Source organism: Engystomops pustulosus, chromosome 2, assembly GCF_040894005.1.
Source record: "Engystomops pustulosus chromosome 2, aEngPut4.maternal, whole genome shotgun sequence".
Lineage (NCBI taxonomy): Eukaryota > Metazoa > Chordata > Amphibia > Anura > Leptodactylidae > Engystomops > Engystomops pustulosus.
The window spans coordinates 65,279,371-65,305,774 of NC_092412.1; the positions used below are offsets into that span (position 1 = coordinate 65,279,371).

Sequence of the window (26,404 nt, forward strand, 5' to 3'; positions counted from 1 at the left end):
GCCCGATCTATCAAAATATAAAAACGGTTATTGACGCCAGTGACCTCCAAAACGGGAAATGGCGCCCAAATGTCCGAAATGCGACTTTTACACGACATAAAAAATGTAATGAAAAGTGATCAAAATATCGTACAGTCCTCAAAAACGTTGTCTCATTTCGCAAAAAATTAGACCTCACACGGTCCCTACTCCAAAGTATGAAAAAGTTATTAGCGTCAGAAGATGTTTAATTTTTGAAAATGTATTAAAACGCAATAAAACCTGTATAAATTTGGTATCACCGCGATCGCACCGAACCAAAGAATAAAGTAGGCATGTTATTTGGAGCGAAAAGTGAAAGTCGTAAAAACTGAGCCCACAAGAACGTGACGCACATGCCTTTTTTTTTTTTTTAATTTTTCCACATTTGGAATTATTTTACGGTTTCCCAGTACACGGCATGGAATAATAAATAACATCACGGGAAAGTAAAATTTGTTATGCACAAAATAAGCCCTCACACAGCTCTGTAAACAGAAAAATGAAAAAGTTATGGATTTTTGAAGGTGGAGAGCGAGAAATGAGTGAAAAAACCCTGTGCCCTAAAGGGGTTAACCGTTTCTCCACAGGATCCCATTGTAAACAGTGGAGACTCTCCACACCAGATCGCAGGGGCTTCCCTCGTGCTGGGATCCAGTCCAGTTTTTCGCTCAGGCTCATCCCTGACATGATATGGGGCAGCCTGGCTCTAGGACACAAGTCTCTGTGGTTTGATCAGCTCCTCGATCATCCGCTCAGGTCTGATTCTCTGTCCTCGATTGCTCTGCGCTCGTCTTTCGTCCCTGTCGCCTGGCAGCTGCCCCGGAAGTTGTCGCCGGGGCCGGTTCAGCTCCGGTAAAGTCGCCGCCGGACACCGCGGGCCCCATAGCGGGGTAGACAGAGACACCACGGGGTAGACACTAGTAGAGTTCCGGGCGTGAATGAAGCTCCTGGAAGAGGAGGAGAAGCCCAGAAAGGTGAGAGCAGAGAGAGGGGGATACGGGGCAGTACTGACTCTCATAGAGGTATTGATTAAAGCATTCGCTGCGTGTCTTGTCCGTGTGACCGCTCAGGCCTGGGCAGTGTGAGCGTGGTCTGGGGGAATGTCTGTCAGCTACAACCTGTGGCGCCACTAGTAGTGTGAATGGAGCCAGCGCGTTATATGGTCCTGTCCTCATATGACTCGTCTACATGTGTGAGGGATGCTGAGAGCACGGCGCCCCTCCCCCTGTGTCACTAGCAGTGCTTGGGCTTGAGCTGTGTTCACACCTCTGTTGTAGCAGTGCCCTGTTCTATCAAGTAGTAAGGAAATGCCATTGTATTCTTGCACGCTATGAATTATCCTTGATATCATATGACGTGTCACCCTAATGGGATGATAGGATTGGGATCCTCACCATTCACATCCTTATGATAACTTCCTATTTGTGAATGTGATGGAGATTTGTTATTCTCTGTCTTGCTCCTGTCAATAAGGTCTTGTCTGGTCTCTTAAATACCATATACCCCGGGTTACATACAAGATAGGGTCCGGAGGGTGGTTCTTAAGTTGAATTTGTATGTAAGTCGAAACTGTATATTTTATAACTGAAGTTCTAGACAATTTTTTTTCTTTTGTCTCAGTGACAATTTGAGTTTCAATTTTTTTTGTCTTGGTACGTCTTGGTTTCTCATTGCGGTGCCTTAAAAGGGTTAATTTCGAAAGTCGCCTTACAACTGATGAGGACTGTTTTGAGTCCTAGATAATGAACTTTTACAGTACCTATAGGGCTCCTTTTTGCACCAGCACATTTTACATTGTTTAAATGCAAGACATCAGGTGCTGGTCACTGATCGGATTGGTTTCCATTGAAACTCGTGTTTGTGCCGAGGCCCTGCTCTGTGCGCTTGTACTGTGTTTCTTGCCCCATGTGTGACTGCTCTCTTAAGCTTCTAGCAATTGTGCTACGTTGGTCACATAGTTTTTGCCAGTAATAATATAATAAGTGAAAAGAATTTGCTGCATTTAAAGGAACACATGGGGGACGTATGTACAGCCGCTAGAGAGGAGGTGGGGTATGTCCTATCTTTCCCCGTGTACGGAGCGGTACGCTCAGTACCTTATCGCTCCATGCGCCTATTGCTGTCTATGGGGGACGTATGTAGGTATGTCCCCCATACATCCATGTGAACGAACCCTAAGTTGAAGCAGGACCACCTTTTTAGCCATACTATGAATCAGAATTCTCCTCTCCTGGTGGTAGTAAGTTATGTAAGCAAAGTCTAGTTTATCAAGTCATTTAGTAGCTGTTAAGTGCTGAAGGGTTGCTAATAACATTTCTGACATGTACATGTTATGTGTTATTTGATGGCCTCTTTAGTATGTGTACCCTGGCAGCACATACAGCCCATCTTGGCCTTGTGCCAAAAAATTATCAAGGACCTGTTGATTTTCCTGACACTGTAGAAATAAGAAATAAGTACTTTTTAGCTCACCGTGCAGATCGCCACTCTCGGACTGTAGAGATCTAATTTAAAGCGAAGGATAAACTTTCCACACCAAATGCTTCTATCATCTATAAAAATTCAAGTACACCACATATTGTCTAAAATCTGGTGAAAGAGCAAAGGACAATTGTTGTTTCAGGCATATAGTGGACCATTGCTAATGGCTAATTTGTACATATATTTACATAAATCGGCCATGAGTAAGAGTCCACTTTATGCCTGAAACGTGTAGGCCAATTGTCGTTTGTTCTTACACTTGATTTTGATCAATATGTATTTTAAAATGTAATTCTGTGAGAGCCATACAATATGCACGTGCCCCCCCCCCCCCCCCCCCCCCAGCAGATAGGTGGCCGCAGAAAATAAAATATTCCCCAACCTGCGCTCCCTGCTCCTCTCCATCACCCAGGCTTTGCCGCCATTGTCGCTTTGGTGGCGGCTCCCGCTTCTCTCTTCACAGGCTCCGTCCCCTAAGCAATGACTTTAACGAGCTATAGGTTCCCAACTCCAGTTATAAAGTAATGTAATATCAACAAATCAAATTCTAACCTCACTTTATGATAACTAGGTTCATCCTGTGTTACCCACAATGGTCCCGAGCCTAAACGGCTGTCGGTGTTGGTGCAGTTGCTAGTTCTCTAGATGGCCTCTACCTGCACATCTTGCAAATCTTGCCATACCCCTAAAGAAATGCAGGAGGGTCTTCACAGATTCACAAGTAACCTAACCCACCTTCCACAGACTATGGCGTGCAATGTGGTTGGCAGCATTTCTCTGAATGGAAAGAAAATGGAGGAAATGGTTCCGCCAGCAGTGTATGAAATGGTGCTATGCTTCCTCCTCCTGCACAACAGGGTATTGTTCTAAAAGGTTGCACTATTTTAGATGGTAAAAAAAGAAACCCATGATAGGGGCAGGGAGAAGCGTCTTCTGGGTAACACGGCACCACCTTCTCCTGCCTGGTCCAGCTAGTCCCATAGAAGAATCTGCTACTTTAAATGTGGGTGAACATTTTACATTTCACCAATTTTGAGAATGTCTGACCTTTCCATCAACTGTCAATCATATTATAAATTCATGGTACCAGCTATACGGTACAGGAGGATGCATAGTGTGCATTGAGCATATAAGAAAGGGTGACTTGCATTTTGTATGTAAGTGCAGGCTGTAAGAAGTAATTAACACATATTGTTTTCTTGTTTTAGCGTTATTGGTCAAAAATGGAAATTGAAGATTACAATGGACGATCTTATATGTCAGGTATGTATACAGTGATCATATTTATCCATTATACTATATACAGATAGACCTGAAAGAAGCCTCATGTAAATGGGGGGGCGGGCCTCGGCCCTATCGCATGCGACCAATAACCAGGCCCCAGCGTCTTGCATTTAAACACCCCAGCGCATTGTGACCCCGTGAATAATAGAAGTCAGTGGCGGCTATGACCTAACTGTAGTTTTTGCTACTAGCTCATGACTGCCATTAATGGTTGTGTGCATGAGGTTGCATTCACACATTGCGTTTGAAATACATATTTAAATGCATTGCAGAAACACCTGCATTTTACATGTTACAATGCGTTTGGCTGGTTTAAAAGTATTTTTCTTTATTTCTGGATGTGTAAGCAGCTGTAATGCAAAGACAGTTGCGTTTCTGCAATGCAGGGCCTGGTTACAGATTGCATGCCCCTGTGCGCTTGCGGTGTGCGCAACACTAGTGGAACGTGTGATCCCCGGCCTTATGGTGCTGCCACACGTGTTCTTGGACTGGTTTTAAACCGGCAGCTGTGAAACGGATTAAAACCAGCCAAACGCATGGTAAGCTTACAAAAACGCATATAATGGTGCAAATTTTCCCTCTCCCATAGACTTCAATGTAAAAAAAAACTGGGAACACACAAGAAAAGTAACATGATTGTTTTATTTTCCTCACTGAGCAACAATTTCTGTGTGGGGGGAAAAAAAAGCATAATCTAAACTTTTCAAAATCACATTCACTTTAATGCTAATGCATAACACTGCAGATTTCCTGCACCAAAATTTGTGAATAAAATCTGCACGGAATCTGCAACGTGTGCACATAGCTGTAGTGATTATTACTTCAGGAGAAGGCTCAGTAAATGGGAACAGATCCCAGGAGAGGAAATGCAGCATTCACCAACCACTTTTTGGAGAATGTTCTTACTTTGTTCCTCTTCTAAGATTTTTTTTTTCCAGTTTCTGGTTCTGTAAGAATGTTATCTGTAAGCAGAAGAGAGGATATTTGCCGAATTAAATTGCTGTCAACATTGTGTTTACAAAATGCATACGTAAACGCAATATTAACAAATATGAATGTGTCAACACATTGTTAAAATGTATGTTAATATATGTGTTTTGTAAATTCAATTTTGACAGCGATGTAATTATGCAAATCTCCTCTAAAAACTGATTTTGTAAGCCTAAGGGTGGTGGCACACGTGGTGTTTTCAATCTGTTTTTAGTCATGTGTTTTCAGTCCATTAAAAAACGCATGGGTTTTTTTGGAAAATGCATCCGTTTTTGTCCATTTTTAATTGGGAAAACCGGACAAAAACTTATGCGGTTTCAAAAACGCATGCAATTTTAACGGGCTGAAAACGGATGACTAAAAATGGAATAAAACCGGGTTCAAAACGCCACATTTGCCACCGCCCTAAGGGTGATGCCACTCCTGACATTTTTAATCAGAATCCCTATTACCCTTTCACATGCTCTCTTTTTTCTGAACCCTTTGGAGGCCCCTTTGAGGCCTGCTGTTTATGCCTACTGTTAAAACGTTAAAAAGACAAGCAGATTGGTCGTGAATGCAGAATGTTTTATTTGATTTACAAAGACATGTTATTACTGTCAACTTTTGGCTGTGCCATAATTCATGCTGATGTTATGTTTCAAGATTTCGATCTCTTTGTGTTCGCTGTGTTATCATTCTGTGTAATTCTCATTCCTGTGATCTGACATACTGGGTTCAAAACGCCACGTGTGCCGCCGGCCTAACAAATCTATATGTGAATATCCACTTAGACGTTCCAGCTCTATAAAATTGCTGGCCTTTGCCATTCCTTATGAATTGGCTAATAGGTTCCAATTCTTTGGGGAAACATTAAAGCTTCTTCGCTGAATTTCAGGCGGGGGGTCATCCTTGGTGATAATATATTGAGAGTTGGGGGTGAGTGGAGGCGTTCACCTTTCAAGTTAGGCCGTCATTTGTTAAGTCTTGGAGCAGCATCATGCGCCTCTGATACTGCCTTTCTAGTGCTTATGGTTTGTTTGAGGTTACTGGGCCTTTGCCAGACCACACTCCTCCCTATACCTGTCTAGTTACAATGTTTTCCTTGAAACTGCAGCAGGAGACTCTTCTTTGGAAAAGGATTTCTCTGAAGCATTGATTGGACCAACTGTGAGCACGCCAAACAGCAGACACTCATCCCCGAGCCGCTCACTAAGTGGTAAGTGTATGCTTTCAGCTGCTCTTCTTACTATGAACCCAGTGTTGGAGCTAGATGATCCTCGTCTATTACCTGTCAAGATACGTAGAAGTATGTGGCGCCTGGAAGCTACAGCCTTCAGGGAGATGAGGACATATTCCCCAGGTAACAGCTGACATGATACAAATATAACCCTAGAAAATGGAGGCTTGGAGTTTCCTAATATATTTCTGTATTTCATTATGCTTAATTATTTTTAGGTCAGGCAATGGATAAATGAAGGTTTATGTAAAGTAATATGTGACCACCTCTTGTAGTCTTTGGTTCTTTTTATGTATATAGTAAAATGTATCATTCAATACATATACAGTACAGCGACAAAAATGCTAAAAACAAACAAATAAACAAAAATCTGTAACAAATAAGTAATATTTACTTTTTGGTTTTTTTCCTTTTCTGGTTTTGTCCTTACAGCAAACTCCATAAAGGTAGAAATGTACAGCGATGATGAATCTGGGCGTCTTCTCAACCATGAAGACCGACTAAGTGAGAAAGATGATGGGGCCATGCCCGATGACTCGCTGGTCGAGCCACTTGGGTATTGTGATGGCCCTGGACAGGATCCCCATTCTCCAGGAGGCATCCGCCTACCCAATGGCAAGCTGAAGTGTGACATTTGTGGGATGGTCTGCATTGGTCCAAATGTGCTGATGGTGCATAAAAGGAGCCACACGGGTGAGCCTGACTACAGGTAGCAATATAGCTGCCACTTGGTTTTAAGCTTTTTTTTTTTCTCGTGTGTATCAGGTTATATTAAGGTGACTCCATACATGATGCCTTTGTACATACTAGATAAAGTACCCTTTTAAAAATGGGAAAAAGAATATGATGTATGGGATAAACCTGTCAAGGCATCTTGTGCTATTTGTAATGTACTGGTTAGTGTAACATTATAATGCTGCTTCTTATGGCCATGATGCTGCACAGCTTAGACAGCAATTAGCCATCTGTACATGTCAAACACTTCTATGTTCTGCTTCAATTTTAGGCACACCTTCTAGAGAAGTAGAAGTAGGCAGAGACTGATGGGCCTTAGTGACATGTGTCGATAAGATACTAACCAGCTTGCTGTTGTGTTGCAGCACTCAGCGGGGACTTTATGTTTGATGCTGTTTCAGGTGAGCGGCCATTTCACTGTAACCAGTGTGGTGCCTCCTTTACCCAGAAGGGAAACCTCTTGCGTCACATCAAACTGCACTCGGGTGAGAAGCCTTTCAAGTGCCCCTTCTGTAACTACGCTTGCCGCCGACGGGACGCATTAACAGGTCATCTGCGCACACACGCTGGTGAGTCCACCTAAAAGTATTGTGCTGAAGATGTTTGGACACTATTCTCTCTCTTCACACTCCATGATCACATTCATTCTAGTATCCACTGTGCATGCTGATATATATGAGGGTATTCATTGCTACGTCTTTCTGAGGACCACTGACTATTGTTGTCCATATAATTGATAGATCAAATATAATATATATTATTTTTTTATTTAATATAATGAATACAGACTCTTAATCCCACTGTATTCTAGGAATTCAGATGCATGTTTACTTAAACGTGTTTTATCTTACATTGTCTAATATTGATTGCTTAAGATTTTTTTACTGTATGTAATCTAAAAATACAACACGCGACTGCACTAAAGGTTCTGTAAGAATTAGATGTTGGGAACCTTTTCTGGCCTCCATTTTGCCACCTACATTCTTGTTTGTGCTGCAATGTAGTCTCCAGTATAGGCACTCCCGTGACTGGAGCAGTGGTGCTGCAATGGTGGTGGAGAAAAGTTCCTTTAGCAGTTTAACTTCTCCCCTGCAGCTGAACAACACTTCTTAAATTCTGGAAAACACTTTAAAATTATCCATACCTTTGCTGTACTCACAGTACTGTAATTTAAGCCAATTTGGTCATTTTAATTACGAAGTCAACATGGTTACAATCCACGATGTAATTTTTTTTTAAACCCTTCGAGGACCCTTTGAGGACTAGGTTTGTTTCCTTTTTTTCATTCCCCTCTTTCCACAATCCATTTCCATTTAGAGCTGTATGAGTTCTTCCAAGACAAACTGTACTTCCTGTTGGCACCATTTCATATTTTGTACCATGTACTGGAAAGTTGGAAAAAGTTCCAACTGTGGAAGAATTGCCCAATAAAAAGCAGTTTTGGCATGTAACTTTCTACTAAAATGCTTTTTTTTTGTTTTGCAATATGTATAAGGCTCCTACAATGATTTTAAGTTGGAATTTTTTTAATAGCATTTCTTCTAATGTACTCTGCCCCTTTTTTTTATATAAAGCTTGTAGGACACATATCTCTGTTTTATGGGCAGGCTCTATTTTTCATTTTTTCCAGTCTCCTCCCCCACAGTCGGCAAGCCCTACAAATGCAACTACTGTGGCCGCAGCTACAAGCAGCAGAACACACTGGAGGAACACAAGGAGCGCTGCCACAACTACTTACAGAGCCTCGGCAATGAAGGCCAGCATCTCTCCTCACATTCAGGTATTAACAATCTATAATTATATAGCGCTATCATATTCCGGAATGCTTTACAAATCATAGGGGACATATACAAATAAACTAAGATGTTACAGAGTGATGTTTGGGATGTTTACAAGTTGGGTCCTAACCTGTGGATAGGGCCTAACTTTCTGATCGGTGGAAGACCCCATAGATCACAAGAACGGAGGTCCGAAGGACCCCTCATCACTTCCCGAGATGAGCTAAGTAGCAGGTCATGCAAGGAGACTGCGGAGTACGGCGCTCGGGTTACTCCATCACTCCCATTCTCTTGTCTATGGGACTGCAAAAGATAGCCAAGCACTTTGGCAATTTCCAACACTCTGTTACTCTTTTCTCGTGATCATTGCTACTTTCAGCAATTGGGCCCTTGCTGATCAGCTTGTTATTCCTTATCATGTGGATAGGGGATAATTTCAGTAGTGGTTCCAACCCATTTAACGAGTAAAGTAAAATGCTGGCACAGGACAAGTCTGCATCACATAGGTGAGGTGTAATGCCATCCTGGTAAATGGTCCATTGCAGCCTGTTACTGGCGTGACGCAAGTACGCTTCCAACTCCGTTCATTGAAGATTGCCGGGCTAGGTTCTAGACTATTTGTGAGGAGGTCCTATACTGTTTAGTAGAGCACCATCGGGCATGCACAACCGTCACATGAGACCCCTCTCATCTAATGGAGGAAATGGGGATTTCCTGTTCTGCAGAAAGGATGGCCCCTCTTCCTTGGTGCTGTGACTGGGCCCATGACTGGAAGACCCCTTGTGTTGCCCTGATAAGTGCAGATACTGTATAGTGCAGGCCTTGCATATCTTATGATGATTGTTTGTCAGTAGAGGCATTCATCTCTTACCCAGAGGATGGGGATAAATGTGATTGCTGGGACCTGTCGATCAACACAAAGCGAATCAAAAGTGACATCTGTAAGGCCCCTTCTACACTAGCGAGTGTGATGCGATGAACTCGCATCACACTCGCAACGCAAGCTGCCCGGAACGCACGGCCCGAACGCTGCACCGCGGGAGTGAACTCAGCATGTCAGTTCACTCCCGCGGTGCAGGGTTCGGGCCGTGCGTTCCCGGCAGCTTGCGTTGCGAGTGTGATGCGAGTTCATCGCATCACACTCGCTAGTGTAGAAGGGGCCTTAAATTGTAATGGATTTCCGTATCCATGTACGGGATGTTGAAGGTTGGAAGTCTTCTTCTATATAATGCAGGTCAGAGTAACTTGTCTGCCCCTTTCTGCCCCTAGTAGACAGACCTCCAACTACCAGACCTGACTCCAACATCTTACACAACACTTCTCGCATACATACAGACAGAATTTAGACTTGTCAGAAAACAACTTAAGTAAATTAAAAAGGAGTAAGGGCTCTGCTCACAAGAGCTTAGATTCTATTGCTTAAAAACGTCTTGGTCTTGAACTTAATACTTTTTAAGATTGTTTTTGCAACACATAGTCTTTTACTGTGACTCCTATTACTTTTATTCTGGTCCCAGGACTGATGGAAATCATTGCCTGTACTGAGGCAACTGATGCCTATGTTGATACAGCACACTAGATAGCACCAACAGGTGGCCCAATCTCTTCTCTCCTTTCCCTTCAGGTGAGGAGATACGAGACCTGGATCTGGGACCTGATGCCCTGATGCACCACTCCTCTGACCCGCCGTCTTTTATGGATCGGCTGGCAAGCAACCTCACAAAGCGCAAGCGCTCCACACCTCAGAAATTTCCGGGTAAGCGCGCGTGATTAGAGAGGGTGCTGCCTGTATCTAATTTTTGTAATGCCATCTAGTGGCAAGTCATTTAGATAGACAAAAAATCTCCGCTCTGAAAAGCAGAATAGTCGTGTGGTGTGATTATTTAGTTATTTCTGTGTAGTTCTCTGCATTGTTTCCCATGCAAGTAAAGTTGTGTGTCATACCCTAGCTATGTCCCGTAAGACTATATGGAAACTTTTCCATTGCTGTACTTATACTTGTATGTGATCATTGTTCTGGAGTTTAAATGCAGATTTTTCCTTCGCGTATCCAAAACTTTAGACAGGATTCATATTGTTGGATTCACATCATGGACTGATCACGGAGTGTGAAAAGTGTTATGTCCAGACTGAGCTCTGAGCATGCATCCCCAGGAGGCACAGAGTTCCTGCTTCCCCGATTTTTCAGTAGAGCTGAAACTAATGATTATTGGCCAGTTTCTTATGCTTTGTTATTTTTTTTATGTCTCCACAGGGGAGAAACAGATGCGGCTTAGTCTTGCTGATCTTCCATATGACATCAACTCTAGTTTTGAGAAGGACATGGAGATGGTCGCTCACCACCCTCTTGACCCATCATATGGAAATCCATTAGCTTTTGTTGGAGGTCCAATGCGCTTGCCACCTACAAACTGCATCTCAGAGATCACCCCAGTCATTAGCTCAGTGTACACCCAACTACAGCCTATGTCTGGAAGGCCTGACATGCCAGGAAACCGTGAAGCAGCAGAGGGCCATGAAGACATACCAGATGGGGCACAGATTCACTTCAGAGGACGAACTGAGCATGGAGCTTCTCCTACAAATGGCTGCCAGGACTCAACCACAGACACTGAAAGCAACCATGAAGAAAGAGGCTCTCAAGCCACCAGCAGCCGGCAAAGCCCGGCTTATGCCAAAGAGGACCAGAGGCCGCCTGAAACGGGTGTGATAAATCCTTCCCGCTCTGGGCCTGGCACTGCCAAGGAAACCCTACGGGTGTTGGGAGAGGACGGTGAGCAAGTAAAGGTCTTCAAGTGTGAGCACTGCCGAGTACTCTTCCTGGACCATGTCATGTTCACTATCCACATGGGATGCCATGGCTTCAGAGACCCTTTTGAGTGCAATATATGTGGCTATCACAGTCAGGATCGGTACGAATTCTCATCCCATATTGTGAGAGGAGAGCACAAGGTTTAACAGAGGGGTAGGGGGAACTGAACTCTCCCTCCCTCCCCCTCTACAAAAAGGCTCAGACACAGTCAGACCATAAGGCTGGTGGATGTTTGCTATCAGATTTTTCAAGATTCAACTTTTACAAGCTTTTTTTGTGGGGGTTTTTTGTGATGAATGAGTGGAACACAAGGATTTTAAGCACTTTTTAAATGTTCCTTTTTTTTTTTTTTTGTTCATTTCATAACTTCATTTATCACTACTGTAATTTGTTACAGGAGAAAAGTTATTCTCCGTGACCTGCTAATGCGGATCTAGTGCTGGATGTGTCACTGTGTGAAGCATTGCATGAAGGTGGGTACAGGTATTGATGGGGACAAGGCAGTAAGGCACTACTGGAGCTTGTATTGTGTGTTTGGGGAACATGTAACCTGCTTGGCAAATGCACTAATGCGCCTTATTGCCCTTGGGAGTACATAGGATCAATACAAGCGTAAGTGGCATAATGTCACCAGCCTAAACCTAGCCCCCATGAACTGAAAAGTTTAATACCTGTTACAGTTATTAAGGTTCTAGTTATGTTCGTCTGTTGTTTTTTTATATTTTTTTTCCCTTTCGTTATGGTCTTCTAATTTCAGAACCTGGTAAACTGGGAATGACTTTGTAGACACAATTCTTCTCATGTAGATGGGCAAGTTGTAGCACCTTAATAAGACTGTTTGATCGTTGAAAACGTTGGCACTCTCCCTTAAACCTCATTACAGAATGAAGTCCTCTTGTTTCCTTTTTTTTTTCTGTTCTTTGCACTGACTGAAAGAATATTCTATGAACTGTAAGTTGTCCAGTCCTTTCCAGTTGGATTGTATCTTAGGTTTATCATTATACTGTATTATTTTCCTGTTGTATTTATATTGGTCTTTCCTTTCCTGCTAGTCTTGGCTGCAGGACCATGTCTGGCAGAGCAGGTTTATTTTTCTCTATGAAATCCCATCTTATTTTCTTGACCATCCTGTTTGTAGGGAACGTGTTCTGTACCTAGCTGTAACTATCAAGCACTCTCCTACATTATGGCCCGGATTAGTTCTGCACATCATTACTTAATTCTATATTGCATTAATAACATAAAATGGTCACTCATTTTAAGATGGTAAAAAAAATATATGAAAAAAATATATAAAATAAGAATTTTATGGCCCCAAAACACGTGGATTTATATGTCAAATCAGAGCACACTCTCGGATTGCAGCTGCTTGGGTTTTTTCAGATGGCGCAGCGAAAACTGCTGCAAAATAATCTGACTTTCTTATTGAAACAATTTTCTGTCCAATTTCATGAAATGCACTTCAGATGGCTGTAATATGGCTTGTGTCTTTAGTTCCATGTACAGATCATAGAACGGTTCCCCAACACAACCGCACGGGGGAAGGGTAGTTTAGTTTGACCTGACATACTTCTTGGCATTGTATATAGAGTATACTCTACTCAATGGCACCTCTTCCCACTCCATTTCCACCCAGCCAACTAATAAAAGTATAGCTTTTAATACAATCTACCACCTACTTATTTTAGGGTTGATAAAATAATGTTCTTCTATTAATAGTAGATTAGAATATGGTACAACGAAGATCCTCTAATGCACACAAGACCTCAATACTCATTTAACATATCTATATGTCATATAATCACTTTGTTAGAGGGAGCTGGTCTTTTAATGGGGCCTCCATCTTTCTAGTGAGTATATTGCATTTGATTTCCTGCCTATATATTAAACTGTATGTTACTGCAGCTCAACCAGCTATATTGCCTGGCCCCCTGTCTGCTATCTATGGTGCAACACCTTTCACTGTCCACTCTATCCTATTTGAAACATGTGCCAGGACTTCAGAACCCACTGCCCACAATGATCAAATTCTTCTGGTTATATCACGTTATCACCACTTGGAGTTGTGGTCCCATTTATACAACTGCTCCATTCATTCTTTATTAGACCACCTAAGATGGATTGTATGTCTGGTAGTCCCAAGAGAATGCAATGATGGCAGATCTAACACCAAACAGTATTTATAGTGGACACCATGATTTCACTGACATAAGCCTTTAACTATGTAATTCAGGGGGGGACCTGAATAGTTGCCCTCTTCCCGAGAATCCTCATGTGGCTTGTTTACAACAAATGGAAGCCTGGATTTTGCTAGCAGATGTAAAGATGAAGTTTAAGATGCTTTACTAGATTCCAGGATTTGGTTTGTGTATTATTTCATTACTGTTACCAGTCTTTCTAGTTGATGAAGATATCGTACAAGTGCCTTCAGCACTCCGGTAATCTAGTTATAGGAACCTAACGCTACTTAGAGCAGAGCTTTCTACAGTACTGATACCTGGAGGAAAGTCGCTAAAACAAGACAGGGCAGTATTGTTTGTGTTGGAGTTGTTAATCTTTTTCTTTGCTGCCCTATAAGCCATTTATAATGGGTGATCATTGAAACTGTTCTCTATACCGTGTAGATGTTTCTGTTACAGCGTATGTCTGGTTTTAAATAACTTGTATTTTTATTCTGTGATTCTTTGTGTAATTCCGTAGCTTCTCAAGCCTGGTGCCTGAAACCGAAATAAAAGTGAAGCCCTTCGATTAAATTTGCACTACAAATTTTAAAAACCTCCTCCTTATTTTAAATGACATTTTCTACCTTCTGGTTTCCCCACACAGCAGAGAGGAGTTTGCTGTTCTCTCAGTAATTCAGCTCCCCATCAGGTATGTGGCTTCCGATAGCTTTAACGCATTCCCAGATAATATGGGCTTTATACCAGTCGTATGTTGATACTTTAATACATATAAAAATATTTTACACCCCAAGAAAATGAAAAATTCAGTAGTATTTTGCTGTATGCACATGTGGCAGTAATGCCACGGCCTCAAAGTAGGAGGGTTTTTTTCTGAGGGTCTTTTCACATATTGTATCTTAAGTGATGTAACCGGTGTCCCGTGTTTTTTTTTTTATTTTTCCTATTCTCCAGCAGCTAAGTGATCTCTGGTGCAAACAACAAATCCCTCCAAACAATATTTCTATTAAGTTAATTGGGTTCAAGCCCAGACGTAAAACCAAAGCAACGCAGAACACCTCTGAAAACTTCTCATGTAGTGTAAATGGAAGTATTTTTCTTCTGTTCTGTAATCGGGATGCGGAGGACATTCCCATTGAAGTTTAGAACCAAACTCTTTGCACAAAAGTGACGCAAAGTGAATAGGGAAAGTTCTCAGAAAAATGTTATTCCATTGCACTTTAACTGTTGAGGCCTCCTTTTTTTTAGATGCTCATTAAGTGGTTTGATTTTTATAATCCATATTATGTCCACAAATTCAGTTCTGTTTCAATGTGTTCAAAAGTATTATGGCCGCATGAAACAAGTCTAAAGGGTAACTTTTATTGCAAAAACAACACCTGCCTCAAGCAGCGGTTCTTGTAAGTAATACTACTACTTTAATTAAATGTTTTTATTTAAAGTTTCCAACCCCCACCCCCCCTTTTTCAACCACAACATTTACAAAAAGATACTTCTAGTGCAGCCAAAAGTTGTGTATTTACAACCCATATTTTTGTATGAGTTCCTTATATGTATTAGGTTTCCGTCCTTGCTGTATCAGTGCTCGACTATGCTCTGGCATTTACAAGTTGCAGCACAAAGTGTTTTCGCATCTGAAGAGCCACCTGGCGAGTAGAGCAGGAACTACAGGCTGTATGGTGATAAAGGATTCAATGGGGTTTCTGGCCACAAAGATCAATGGAATAAGTGAAATATCCATTTAATACCTGGTACCCCCACAGCAAATTACTGCTAGGAAGTGCTAGGTGTTGTAACCGTACTATTTAGGACCTTTAGTTCACACAAGTCATTATTATTATTATTGTTTAGTTTTTTTAAACTGGAAACCCAGTTTATGTTAAATTGCAATTTTACCTGGAAAACAATTTTAAATTTAGCATAAAAAAAATCCTTAAATATTTGCTTGGCATCTTGCAAAAATGTCCTCTTTAAATGAGCGTTTTGGCTTTTTCATTAAAGAAGTATGTGGTCAAGCACTTTAACCCTTAATTGTGTGCATTTGAGTAATTGCACTATTTCTGGACATTTTATGACTAATCTCATGAAGTATTTATAGAACTACCTGCTGATTTATGCAGAACATTGGCTATAGCGGGGATTTTGTCGTATGATGAACACTGCACACATTGCTCTTCCTTTATCCCTCTTTAGCACATCCATAGAAGCAACAGCAGCAGCAACATGGAGGTTGTTTTATAGATTAAATAAGATGTGTTGCTGCAAATCCTTTAATAGGGTGAGGTAAAGCACTTACTAGAAGCAGCAGCAGCCACTTTGTTTGTTTTTCCCTTTTCTAGTCGTGTGCTTCATCTCCTACTGTACAATACCTGCTGTTGCTGCATTTCATTATTTGGTTCTATATTTTATTTGTCCATCTTGAAAATGAAAATAGAACTTTTCATGGTTGCATTATAATACTGCTAAATCTAAGACTCTTTATTAAAATACAAAAAACTCTACGCCTGTGTATTCTAAGTGATCTTTATTATTATATGTCAAACTGCAGAGGGGAAAGCTCAGTGTTGAGAAGATTGCTGCAGTGGTGATGTGAGTGACTACACATGTGTGACCATTGCTACAATACTGTATTGGTCATCAAGATTCATGCTGACTTCTGCCACCAAAGGTATTGACTTACCCATAGTGCTCCTCTGTAAGTTTATGTTGAAAAGCAAAGTTATAGACATTTACAAATTTTTCAAAGGGGATGGAGAGCCGCTTCATTTAATCGTGTAGTCTTTGTGCTAAATAGACGTCTTTTCTATGTCACTAAGACGTATGTCCCTCATTGCCCGATACCCTCCTGAACTACCACCCATATTTATGAGAAAGATGACGTGAATGACTAGACTAATTTGCTTGCCGCCCCTGTGACTAGTTAAAGGGGTTGTCTACTTTCTGCTAATTTTTTATATTGTTTGTGTAAGGAAAACAATTTTCTAATATGCTTTCTGTATCAATTCCTTCCTTTTCTTCTCTGCTTTCTGTCCTGCTAAAGAAAGATTATTTACCTTCAGTGGATAGAAAGCTGTCCATGGTCATGTGATGTCACACAGGTGCACAAGCTTATTGGTAGTACCTGTCCCATCTGCAGTTTGGTTACAGGTGCACGAGCAGTTATTATTAAAGCCAGAAATCAGAGCCGTGAGATACAAACAGCTTGTGCACCTGTGTGTCCATCCATGACCAGGGACAGATATCTGTCCACTGGAAGTAAATCTAGAAGTTTTCTGTAGAATGACAGCAAGCAGAGATCTAAAAGTAAAGTATATTGGAAAATCATTTAACTTTTCCTTACACAAACCATATCCATCATACCAATCTAAGGTTTAAAGAGCTTACACATTCCTTTCAGCATCAGAAACTTATTGAGGGGCACCATGGGAAAGGCCATTACTTGATGCTGGGGCCAGTATATAGGTTGGAGAAGCACCTGTGAGGTTCTCTTTAATAGATCATATGATGCTGAAACTTGTCTTCCATGAACTGCCAGTTTGATTTTATCCTTTTTTTGTTTTTGTGAATTCAGTGTTTTATTTGGAAAGATTTCATCTCCTCCCATTTTTTTGTGTCATTAGAAATTAAGATGTTGTAACAGGAAATGTGAAAAAAACCTATAATTTGTTTTCTTTTTCCAGTGGGAATCATTTATTTTAATATAAAAGTAATTAATTGATAGAAAAGACTAGAATTTAGATGAGGACTTAATTACGTTACCTATTTTTACTTAACATCTTAGCAGTATCCACAAGTCAAGCTGAAAGGTACAAGGGTCGTATAATTTGTGTTTCAGTTCCTGTTTTAGTCACTGTTCCTTTACCAAAAATTTTTAGGTGCAGTTCACCACCTTTTATTAATTGTATAGTAAATTTCCTCAAATATGTAACAATTATTGAACCAAAAAAACCCAAAGTAAGGCCTTACTCCTGATTTATGTTGATGCTTTCCACGACTTCGTTTTGAAAGGGGTGTAGACGAGGAGGATTTGAAATGCAAAAAATTGCTGAAATTTGGCACTCTAGTTTGGTATAAGCCAATACAGGCGGTCCCCTACTTAAGAACACCCAACTTACAGACTACCCCTAGTTACAAACGGACCTCTGGATGTGGGTAATTTACTGTACGTTAGCCCTAGGCTACAATAATAAGCTGTAACACTTATCAAAGGTGTCTGTTATTAAGCTTTAGTGTTAATCCTGTTTGTTATGACAACCCAACATTTTTAAAATAAATTTGTCAGAGACCAAAAAATTTTTTAGCTGGGGTTACAACTATAAAATATACAGTTCCGACTTGCATACAAATTCAACTTAAGAACAAACCTACAGAACCTAACCCAGGGACTGCCTGTATAGAGAATAGGAAGAAAGGTGTGTTACAACATCTGGCAAATCTATTGGAACATGCCTTGTGACAAATTAGGCACATCTATGGTCTGACCTAGGATCAAGTTATCTACATTTAATACTCTAATAACCCACACTTCCTTATTTATAGCACTCTATTCTTGTTTTCTGGTTGGCTTAAACGCACCATGTCTAGTCTTCCATTTTTAAGGCCCCCATGCACACGACCATGTGCTCAGCCAGGTGGAAAAGGGAGGGGATGAGGTCTCCTTAAACCCATCCCCCCTACAGTTGGACCTGCCCCAAATTTAGTGCCACTGCTGCCCACTTCTGTCTCTGTGCGGTCAGATGCAGAACATTTACATGCCCCGTTATTTCATGCACAATAGCTGCAGGAGAATGACCATAAATTAGGCATATGGAAATTGCAAGTGGCTAACTCACATGTATTTATGGTTGCAGAGTAGAGGATTTTGAAACTGCGTAAAGTTCTGAATGTTTTTGTGATATCTTAGTTCATCAATCAACATTTGGATAAATCTGTGTTTTCCATTGACAGAAGAGTGATCATGTTTCACTACTTGCTATACAAGATGAGTGTTCACTTATAAGAAACTGGTAGCTTTCTGCTAAACACATTAAAATTTGAAATGTAAATTTTGGCCAAATTAAAATAGAAAATAATGGGGGCTGCTCCATTTAGGCATTTTTTTTTTACGTTTTCCTAATATTTTTAATGTAGGACAGATGTCTTCATAAGCCCTTTATTCAAATACACACGACAGGCGGTGAATGAAATGCGGTTTGATGTAAAAGGGCTGTCTAAAGGGTAACTGACAGGATATTCACTGCTGAGCTCAGTCATTGCTGACTATACTAAATATTACTTAGACTGACAAAATAACTCTTCCCTACCTGACCATTCCTTGTTCCAGCCATTTCAGCAGCAAGTGCAATATTTTTTCAATCTGATTCCAACCACTGGGTTCATGTTCTTTTAATCCTTTTATTCTCTCCCTTTTGTTTGTGAGGTTAAACTTGCTTTTCATAAAAAGAAAAAAAGAAAAAATTTGCTGCAAAGCATTTTTGTATCTGTAACATAGTGTAAGTAACATTTGTGTAATGAAGATACTGTATGTTTTGTATTGTTCTGGCTGAAGATCTGTTATAAATAAAACTTAAGTAATTTATTATGTTCTATTTCTTTTCTTCCCCCTATATTATTAAATTGCTAGGGATTCATATCATATTTAGAGCTTTATATTGGACTCAAACCAGGGTTACTGCTCTTTTTATTTTAAAGGTTTTTATTCCCCTTCCCAACGCACAACATACTATTACTGTAACTAGTGTATCCTCTCCATACACAGTGTATGTCCTCTTTAAAATGTCAGTCACACATAGTCTAGCCCCAATGGCTTGGACCAGATGATCGCCCCACACTGAAGTTAACAGGGGCCACCAATCTTGTCTCAGCAGCCAAGGCCTATCTCATTACATAATCAGCAGCAGTCTGCCACCAACAGATTTGCAGTGTATTCACCATATACAGTGGGGGAAATATGTATTTGATCCCAGGCCGATTTTTGCACATTTTCCAACCTACAAAGAATAGAGAGGTCTGTAATTTGTATTGTACACTTCAACTCTTACGAGAATCTAAAGAAAATCCAGAAAATTGCATTGTATCATTTTTTTGAATAATGAATTGGCATTTTATTACCAACGAGCAAGATTATGGCTTTGTGCTGTTATGTTTTTATACTATCTCTCACAATCCAACCTCCATCATCATTGCCAAGACCAAAGAGCTGTCTAAGACCTGCACAAGACATGGATGGGCTACAGGACAACAGGCAAGCTTGGTGAGAAGACAACTGTTGGCACAATTGTTAAAAAATGGAAGAAAGATGACACTCAATCTTTCTTGGTTTGGGGCTCCATGCAAGATCTCACCTCATGGGGTAAGCACGATTCTGAGACCGGTGAGGAATTGACCGAGAACTACACAGGAGGACCTGGTCAATTAATAATGTCAACACACTACGCCAGTGGTGGCGAACCGTGCCAGAGGTGGACTCTGAGTGCTCTCTGTGGGCACTTGAGCTCAGCACAGAGTTCACCAGATAGGACTCAAAGAATCTAACAGCAATTCCACACAAGTCAACATTTACTAAGCTCAGTGCTATTTTAACCCTTTAATCACCAAAGTATCTCATAGTCTGGATTTACCCTCCTGCTTTCAATTGTATCAGTGTCCTTAGGGGGCTGTTATGTAAGAACAGTTCAAAAAATAAATAAATTACTGCTTATATTGGCACTTTGTGAAAAATGTGTGGCTTTTGGTTGTAGTCTGGGCACTCTGTCTCAAAAAGGTTCGCCATCACTGCCCTACGCTGTAACTGATTAAAATCATGTAGGGCTTACACGGTACCCCCTGCTCATGCCAGCACATATCCAGGCCCGTTTGAAGTTCCACACTGACCGTCTGAATGGCCCAGAGGAGGCATGGGAGAAGGTCATGTGGTCAGAGAAGACAAAAATAGAACTTTTTAGTATGAACTCCAGTTGCTGGGTTTGGAGAAAGAAGGATTAGTACAACCTTAAGAACACTGTCCCAAACGTGAAGCACAAGGGGGTGGAAACCTCCTACTTTGGGGGTGGCATTCGACAAAGGGACAGGATGACTGCATCGTATTTCAGGGAGAATGGATGAAGCCATTTATGGCAATATTTTGGATAAAAACCTCCTCAGTAAAAGCACTGTAGATGGGTCTTAGTTGGTTCTTCCAATATGACAATGACCCAAAATGCACAGCCAGGGCAGCTAAGTATCAGCTTGGTGTAAGGCATTTCAAAGTCCTGGAGTGGTCTAGCCAGTCTCCAGACCTGAATCCAATCAGAAATCTTTGGAGGGAGCTGAAATTTAATGTTGTCCAGCGACAGCTCCGAAACAAATTTGGAGAAGATCTGCATGGAGGAATGAGCCTAAATGCAGGAAACGTCTGACCTCTTATTTGCTTCTACATCAAATATTTTGTTATATATTTTGGATTTTTCTTTTAGATTCTGTCTGTCTGTCTCTCCCAGTTGAAGTGCATCTATAATAAAAATTGCAGTCCTCTCCATTCTTTGTAGTTGGAAAAACTTCAAACACTTATTTCCCCCACTGTACTGCAATACAGTATTGAATATAAATTGAGTGATCACACCCGCTAGGGTTCAAGGTCTAAGAGTAATATGAAAAAAAAGTTAGTTTTCATCACTCCCTCCCTCTTTCCCTAGAAAACAATTAAAAATAAACATTATCCAAAAATATTTCCCAAAAATCCAATTTCAAAAAAAGTGATTAAAAGGTACAGTCCAAAAAAAATTGCAGCAATGAAAACATAAGTTTGTCATACAAAAAAACACCTTAGACAGTCAAAGTATGGAAGTATAAAAAAGTTAAAAAGATTTTGCTCTTAAACCTTTACCGACATGTGACGTAACAAAGACACGAGGCTGTCTCGTTTTAACCCTTTAATTACAATGTGCGATTAGCACATTGTAATGAATGAGGAAGAAAATCCCTGTATACTGCCATACTGTAGCAGCATGAAGAGCAGAGACAGACAGATAAAGTTTGGTAGAATCAAAGACTGGGATAAAGGAACTGATAGGGAACAGGGGAGATCTTTTACCTCACTATTCTTTGCAGGAGGCATCTCCTTAAACACATCCAGCTCTGCTCCATACACAGAGTGCTCTGTCGCAGCAGCTCCCCCCTCCCATGAAACAAACTGATAAACTATAAACAAAATACAGATTCATAGAGAGAGGAAGCCGCCCCTGCAACTCTGAGGTACCGTATTTTTCGGACTATAAGGCGCACAAATAATCCTTTGATTTTCTCATAAATCAAAGGTGCACCTTATACTCCAGTGTGCCTTATATATGAACTGTACTTACAGACAACAGCTGCCTTGAACTGTGCACAGGTCTGCCACCTGCTGGTCATTCATCCTTATAATCAGGTGCGCCTTATAGTCCAAAAAATACGGTAATCTGAGGGGTATAGCAGATAAACTATTGCATATATGTAACAAAGATAATAGGCAAAGTTGTTTTACATCCCAAGAGCTATTGATATGTTGGGGGAAAAAACCCTCAGATTTACTCTTTTAGACATGGTCCAGGCCATGATCTTACTAACGCAAAAAATCATTTTAATTTTAAATACTGACACCAGGTAGCAAACCCCAATACAGCGCTGTACATGGGCTGAGTCCTCTCCATAGCTGGTAATACTGCAAATTTCTAGTACCCTTCACTGGTTGTTATCTGGTCAATCGGCACCATCTTGGTGACGATCGGCGCTCCCCGCGATGTCCTCGGGGAGCGGGAATCGGTTGCTGTGACAGCTTCTCGGGTCTTCTGAAGACCCAAGGCTGTCTCGTTTAAAGGGAACCTGTCACCAGGAGACCCATTTTTAGCACTCCCCCAGTCCCCACAGAGCATAGTACATACACTGCCAGTGTTTTTGTATTAAAAATTGGTTTTACAGAAAAAAAAGATATGTTATATTGTACCTTTCATTAGCATCTGCTGTGTGACTAGGCAGTTGCCTATTGGGAGGGGCTCACATAACGTATTCTTTTTGTACATTTTGGTATTGAAATATGATATGTAAAAGCAATATCTGTATGTAATTTTCATTTTGTCTTTATTTGTGGTCTTTTCTGTATAACATGTATATACTGTACATGTAATCTTCGCAATAAAAATGTAAAAAACCCCCTAAATTTTAACACCAAAAAATGGGAACACCTATTGACTCGAGTATAAACCGAGGGTGGGAAATGCATTGGTCAGCCTCCAGTATAAAGCCAGCCAGGCCACAGTTTGCCTAGCACATGAAAAAAACAACAAACGTACATACTCACGTTCCAGCATCCCGATCCTCGGCGCGGCTCCTCTTCTTTCTTCTCTTTGCTGTAACAGCTGGCAGAGATGCTTCCACGCGACTTTGCCAGTCGGTGCACACTATGACGTCATCAGCGGGGATTCTCATCTCAAAGGTGAAGTTGTAAAATCAGATTTGCACCACCCCCCCCCCCCCCCCACTACAACACCTCGGCATGCTCCTGATAAGGCTGCGGATGGTCTCCAGAAGAATGTCCTCCCAGACCTGGCATAAAGCATCCGCCAACTCCTGGACAGTATGTGGTGCAATGTGGCGTTGCTGGATGGAATATGATGTCCCAAATGTGCTCAATTGGAGTGTGCGGGCCAGTCCATAGCTTCAATGCTTTCATAATGCAGGAACTGCTGGCACAATCCAGCCACATGAGGCCTTGCATTCTCATGCATCAGTGGGAACCCAGGGCCCATCATATGGACATATGGTCTCACAATAGGTCTGAGGATCTTATCCGTTTACCTAATGGCAGTCAGACTACCTCTGGCGAGCACCTGGACGGCTGTGCGGCCCTCCAAAGAAATGCCTCCCAAGCCATTACTGACCCAATGCCAAACCAGTCATGCTGGAGGAAGATGCGTGCCACAGTCTCCAGGTGCTGTCAAATGTGCTCAGCGTCAACCTGCTCTCATTCGTGAAGAGCACAGGACGTCAATGTCTATTCTGCCAATCTTGTTTTTCTTGGCAGATGCCAATTACCCTGCATAGTGTTGGACTCCCGCACACACACGGAGTAAACCTTCTTGCTACAGCTCGTATTGATGTGCCATCCTGTGCCAACATAAGCCAGTTCTGTGAGTTGTAGATAATGCCTCATGCTACCTCTAGCAAAAGTGACCAAAATTACAGCCAAATAGGATGAGAACAGAAAACATGGTCCGTGGTCACCACCTACAGAATTATAGTGGTTGTCTTATGAGGACTTGTCAGAGTTTGCTCAGAGTTTAGGTTTTCAGTCAAATGCTATGCTCTATAGACCAATTTTCATGTGTGTCATGTAGATGCGCTTTAATACCCTTCAATTTACATGGATAGCTGGGAGCACTATACGCTAATTAAAGGGCCATAACCCCTTTCCAAAATGGACGGGCAGCAGGGGTGCTCAAAACCTGGTATACTGGTGCCCTGTTTTCTGTCGTACATCTCATTAATATCCTAGGAAAATTGGACCATACCCTTTCAGAACTTAAAGGAGATCTACCACCTGATTACAGTCAGTAGAGTGGCCTTATTAGGCTGCTCGTTCTGTCTAGGGGATGGGAGGGGGGATGTTTTATTTTTACAAGTTTTCTGCCATTTTAATAACTAAATATTAACTTTGTAAAACAGCCCGAGTGATCACGGCTTCCACGGCTTTTAACTTATGCACGCCCCCGCTGCAAGCCTCCTCCTGCTCCCGGCCAGGCAATTAGGATCTAGCAGCAGTTTTGTAGAAATAAATGTTCAATTTAGAAGACACTCATGATGTACACCACCTAACTATACTTGTAATGCAAAGGAAAGAAAGAGACACCAATATAGCAACAATATATAAGTGTGTGAGCCTTTGATTTACTAACCTTAGGGTGGTGATCATCAGAGATTTTGGGGTCACACAGCCTGTTATCCCACTATCAGCCATTGGGAGGATGATATTACACTACAGGAAAGACAAAATGGCTAATAAGGGGACCCCAACCAGTAGATGTGTCGTTTGTTGTCACTCAACAACGACTGTGGCTATGATAAAGTATGGCAACACACATTTTGACATACTAGTTTTCCCACAGATTAGTGTGAGACATTATTCATGATTTTAAATGAGTTAATAAAGGTTATATTTTACCCACACCTACAACTTTTCCTTTCCCCCAATTTTTCCCCATCATTGCAGACTTGCAGCGGGTGCGTGCATAAATTAAAAGCAATGGAAGCCGAGAGGTGCTTGGGTGCCATCAGCTTGAGCGCCCATGGCTGTTTTATTTATTAAAGATGCCAGAGAACTTGAAAAAATAGTCCCCCATCCCCTAGATGGAACAAGCAGCGTAATTAGGACACTCTTTCACCAGTAATCTGGTGGTAGAAGTCCTATCACCAACACATCCCTTTCCCATCATTGCATTTCTAAAAGCCAGGATCTTGGCCTGAACTAAGCTGCTCTGGATTTTACCAGGAGAACATGGCACCACGGGGTGTTATCTGCTCTCCGGGCATAACCAGGGGATACATGTCTAGATTACATAGAATGTTACTACATGAGGTAGAATATAGGAAAAGTCTACTGGTCTACCTTTATGCTTCACTGAGATGGCACTAAGGGTAGCACATTAGGTCTTATAAATCTAGTCATAGGGGGCGCCCAACAGGAATCTATCTGCTAAGTGCCCCAAATGCGGCCAGGGTGAAGTGGACATTTTTGACTGGCTGTTACTATTTCCCCAGATCCAGCAATTTTGGACTCTAGTCAGAGAATTTACCTGTCCACAATTGACCAATTTTGTGCCCTTTAATATCTAATTGCCAATTTTTGGATGGAAAGACCCCTCAGACCACCACTGTACAGGAGGTATTAAAGAGCTGTTACACTGCATTGAAACGGATGCATTAGAAAGACATTCTAAAACTTCGGATCATCTTATGCTTCCAAAAAAGCCTGTTCGTGGAAAATTTGTCAATATACGCATCCAACCATTCCAGACAAAAAATGAATGGCAAAGAGAAGATAAAACACTTCTTTGAAACAGGCTTTATAGTGGTTGGAGTAGAGGATCCCTGGTGGCCTTAGAATACAGTATTTTGCTGTTTCCATGTTAAAATTTTGACCGCCGACTGTCGTTTTTATTGTTGCTGTGCCTTATCTTGCTCACTAGATGGCAGTATCCTGGTTGAAACTTGCTGGGAATCATCCCTATCAGCTTATGTATTTTTTGAGTTATGCATCTGATGATGTATTCTTGATATTTGTTATATAATATAAAAAATGTGTAAGGGGTTTAACAAACATATATACATTAATTTCACTGGATTATTATGTCATATATATTCAGGTGAAAAATGTATTTCAAGATGGAGCCGTTTCGGTGTAGTACACCTTCCTCAGGCAAACAACAAGTGACTCCATCCACATACATTTATATCCAGAGCATCATGGGTAAATTACCATCTCATTACATATTCACATCATATCCAAGTGTAAACATTTTATGCGCAGGCTTCAAATAACATTCTAGACCGTCTTGTTCCAAATTTATCATCAAGCATCAGTCACTTCACACCTCCTATTAGTTGGCTTAGTTTACACCAGAAAGCTGCGGCAAATTTTTGTTTTTTTTGGCACACTGACTTTTTGATACAGGACCATGCTTCATTTTGTTGACCATACCCCTTTGTAAAAGTGCCTGAAAACTGTCTAAAATCCTTAATAAATGTGGAATTGAAATGGTGTCCATTAATAATAATAATTCTTTATTTATATAGCGCACACAGATTACACAGCGCTGCACAAAGCTTGTCAAACTGGTCCCTGTTCCAATGGGGCTCACAATCTTAACAACCTACCAGTACCTTTTGGAGTATG

General features: G+C 41.2%; 2 protein-coding genes across 8 annotated transcripts in view; both read left to right on the forward strand.

The window, feature by feature from the left end:
• RPS26 (ribosomal protein S26) overlaps positions 1-26,404 on the forward strand; it is a 104,738-nt gene that overhangs the window by 73,887 nt on the left and 4,447 nt on the right. The window lies entirely within an intron of this gene.
• IKZF4 (IKAROS family zinc finger 4) lies at positions 724-19,070 on the forward strand. 7 transcript variants are annotated; one of them, XM_072135053.1, is made up of 8 exons: positions 726-995; positions 3,711-3,765; positions 5,873-5,974; positions 6,428-6,688; positions 7,096-7,299; positions 8,376-8,510; positions 10,133-10,264; positions 10,763-19,070. In XM_072135053.1, exons 1-8 carry the CDS (start codon positions 960-962, stop codon positions 11,464-11,466), a joined length of 1,629 nt encoding a protein of 542 aa, XP_071991154.1. In that variant the 5' UTR covers positions 726-959; the 3' UTR covers positions 11,467-19,070. The 7 variants fall into 7 exon arrangements, with proteins under 7 accessions (XP_071991159.1, XP_071991154.1, XP_071991158.1 ...); XM_072135056.1 differs by having other exon boundaries at positions 727-995; positions 7,132-7,299; XM_072135052.1 differs by having other exon boundaries at positions 728-995; positions 8,361-8,510.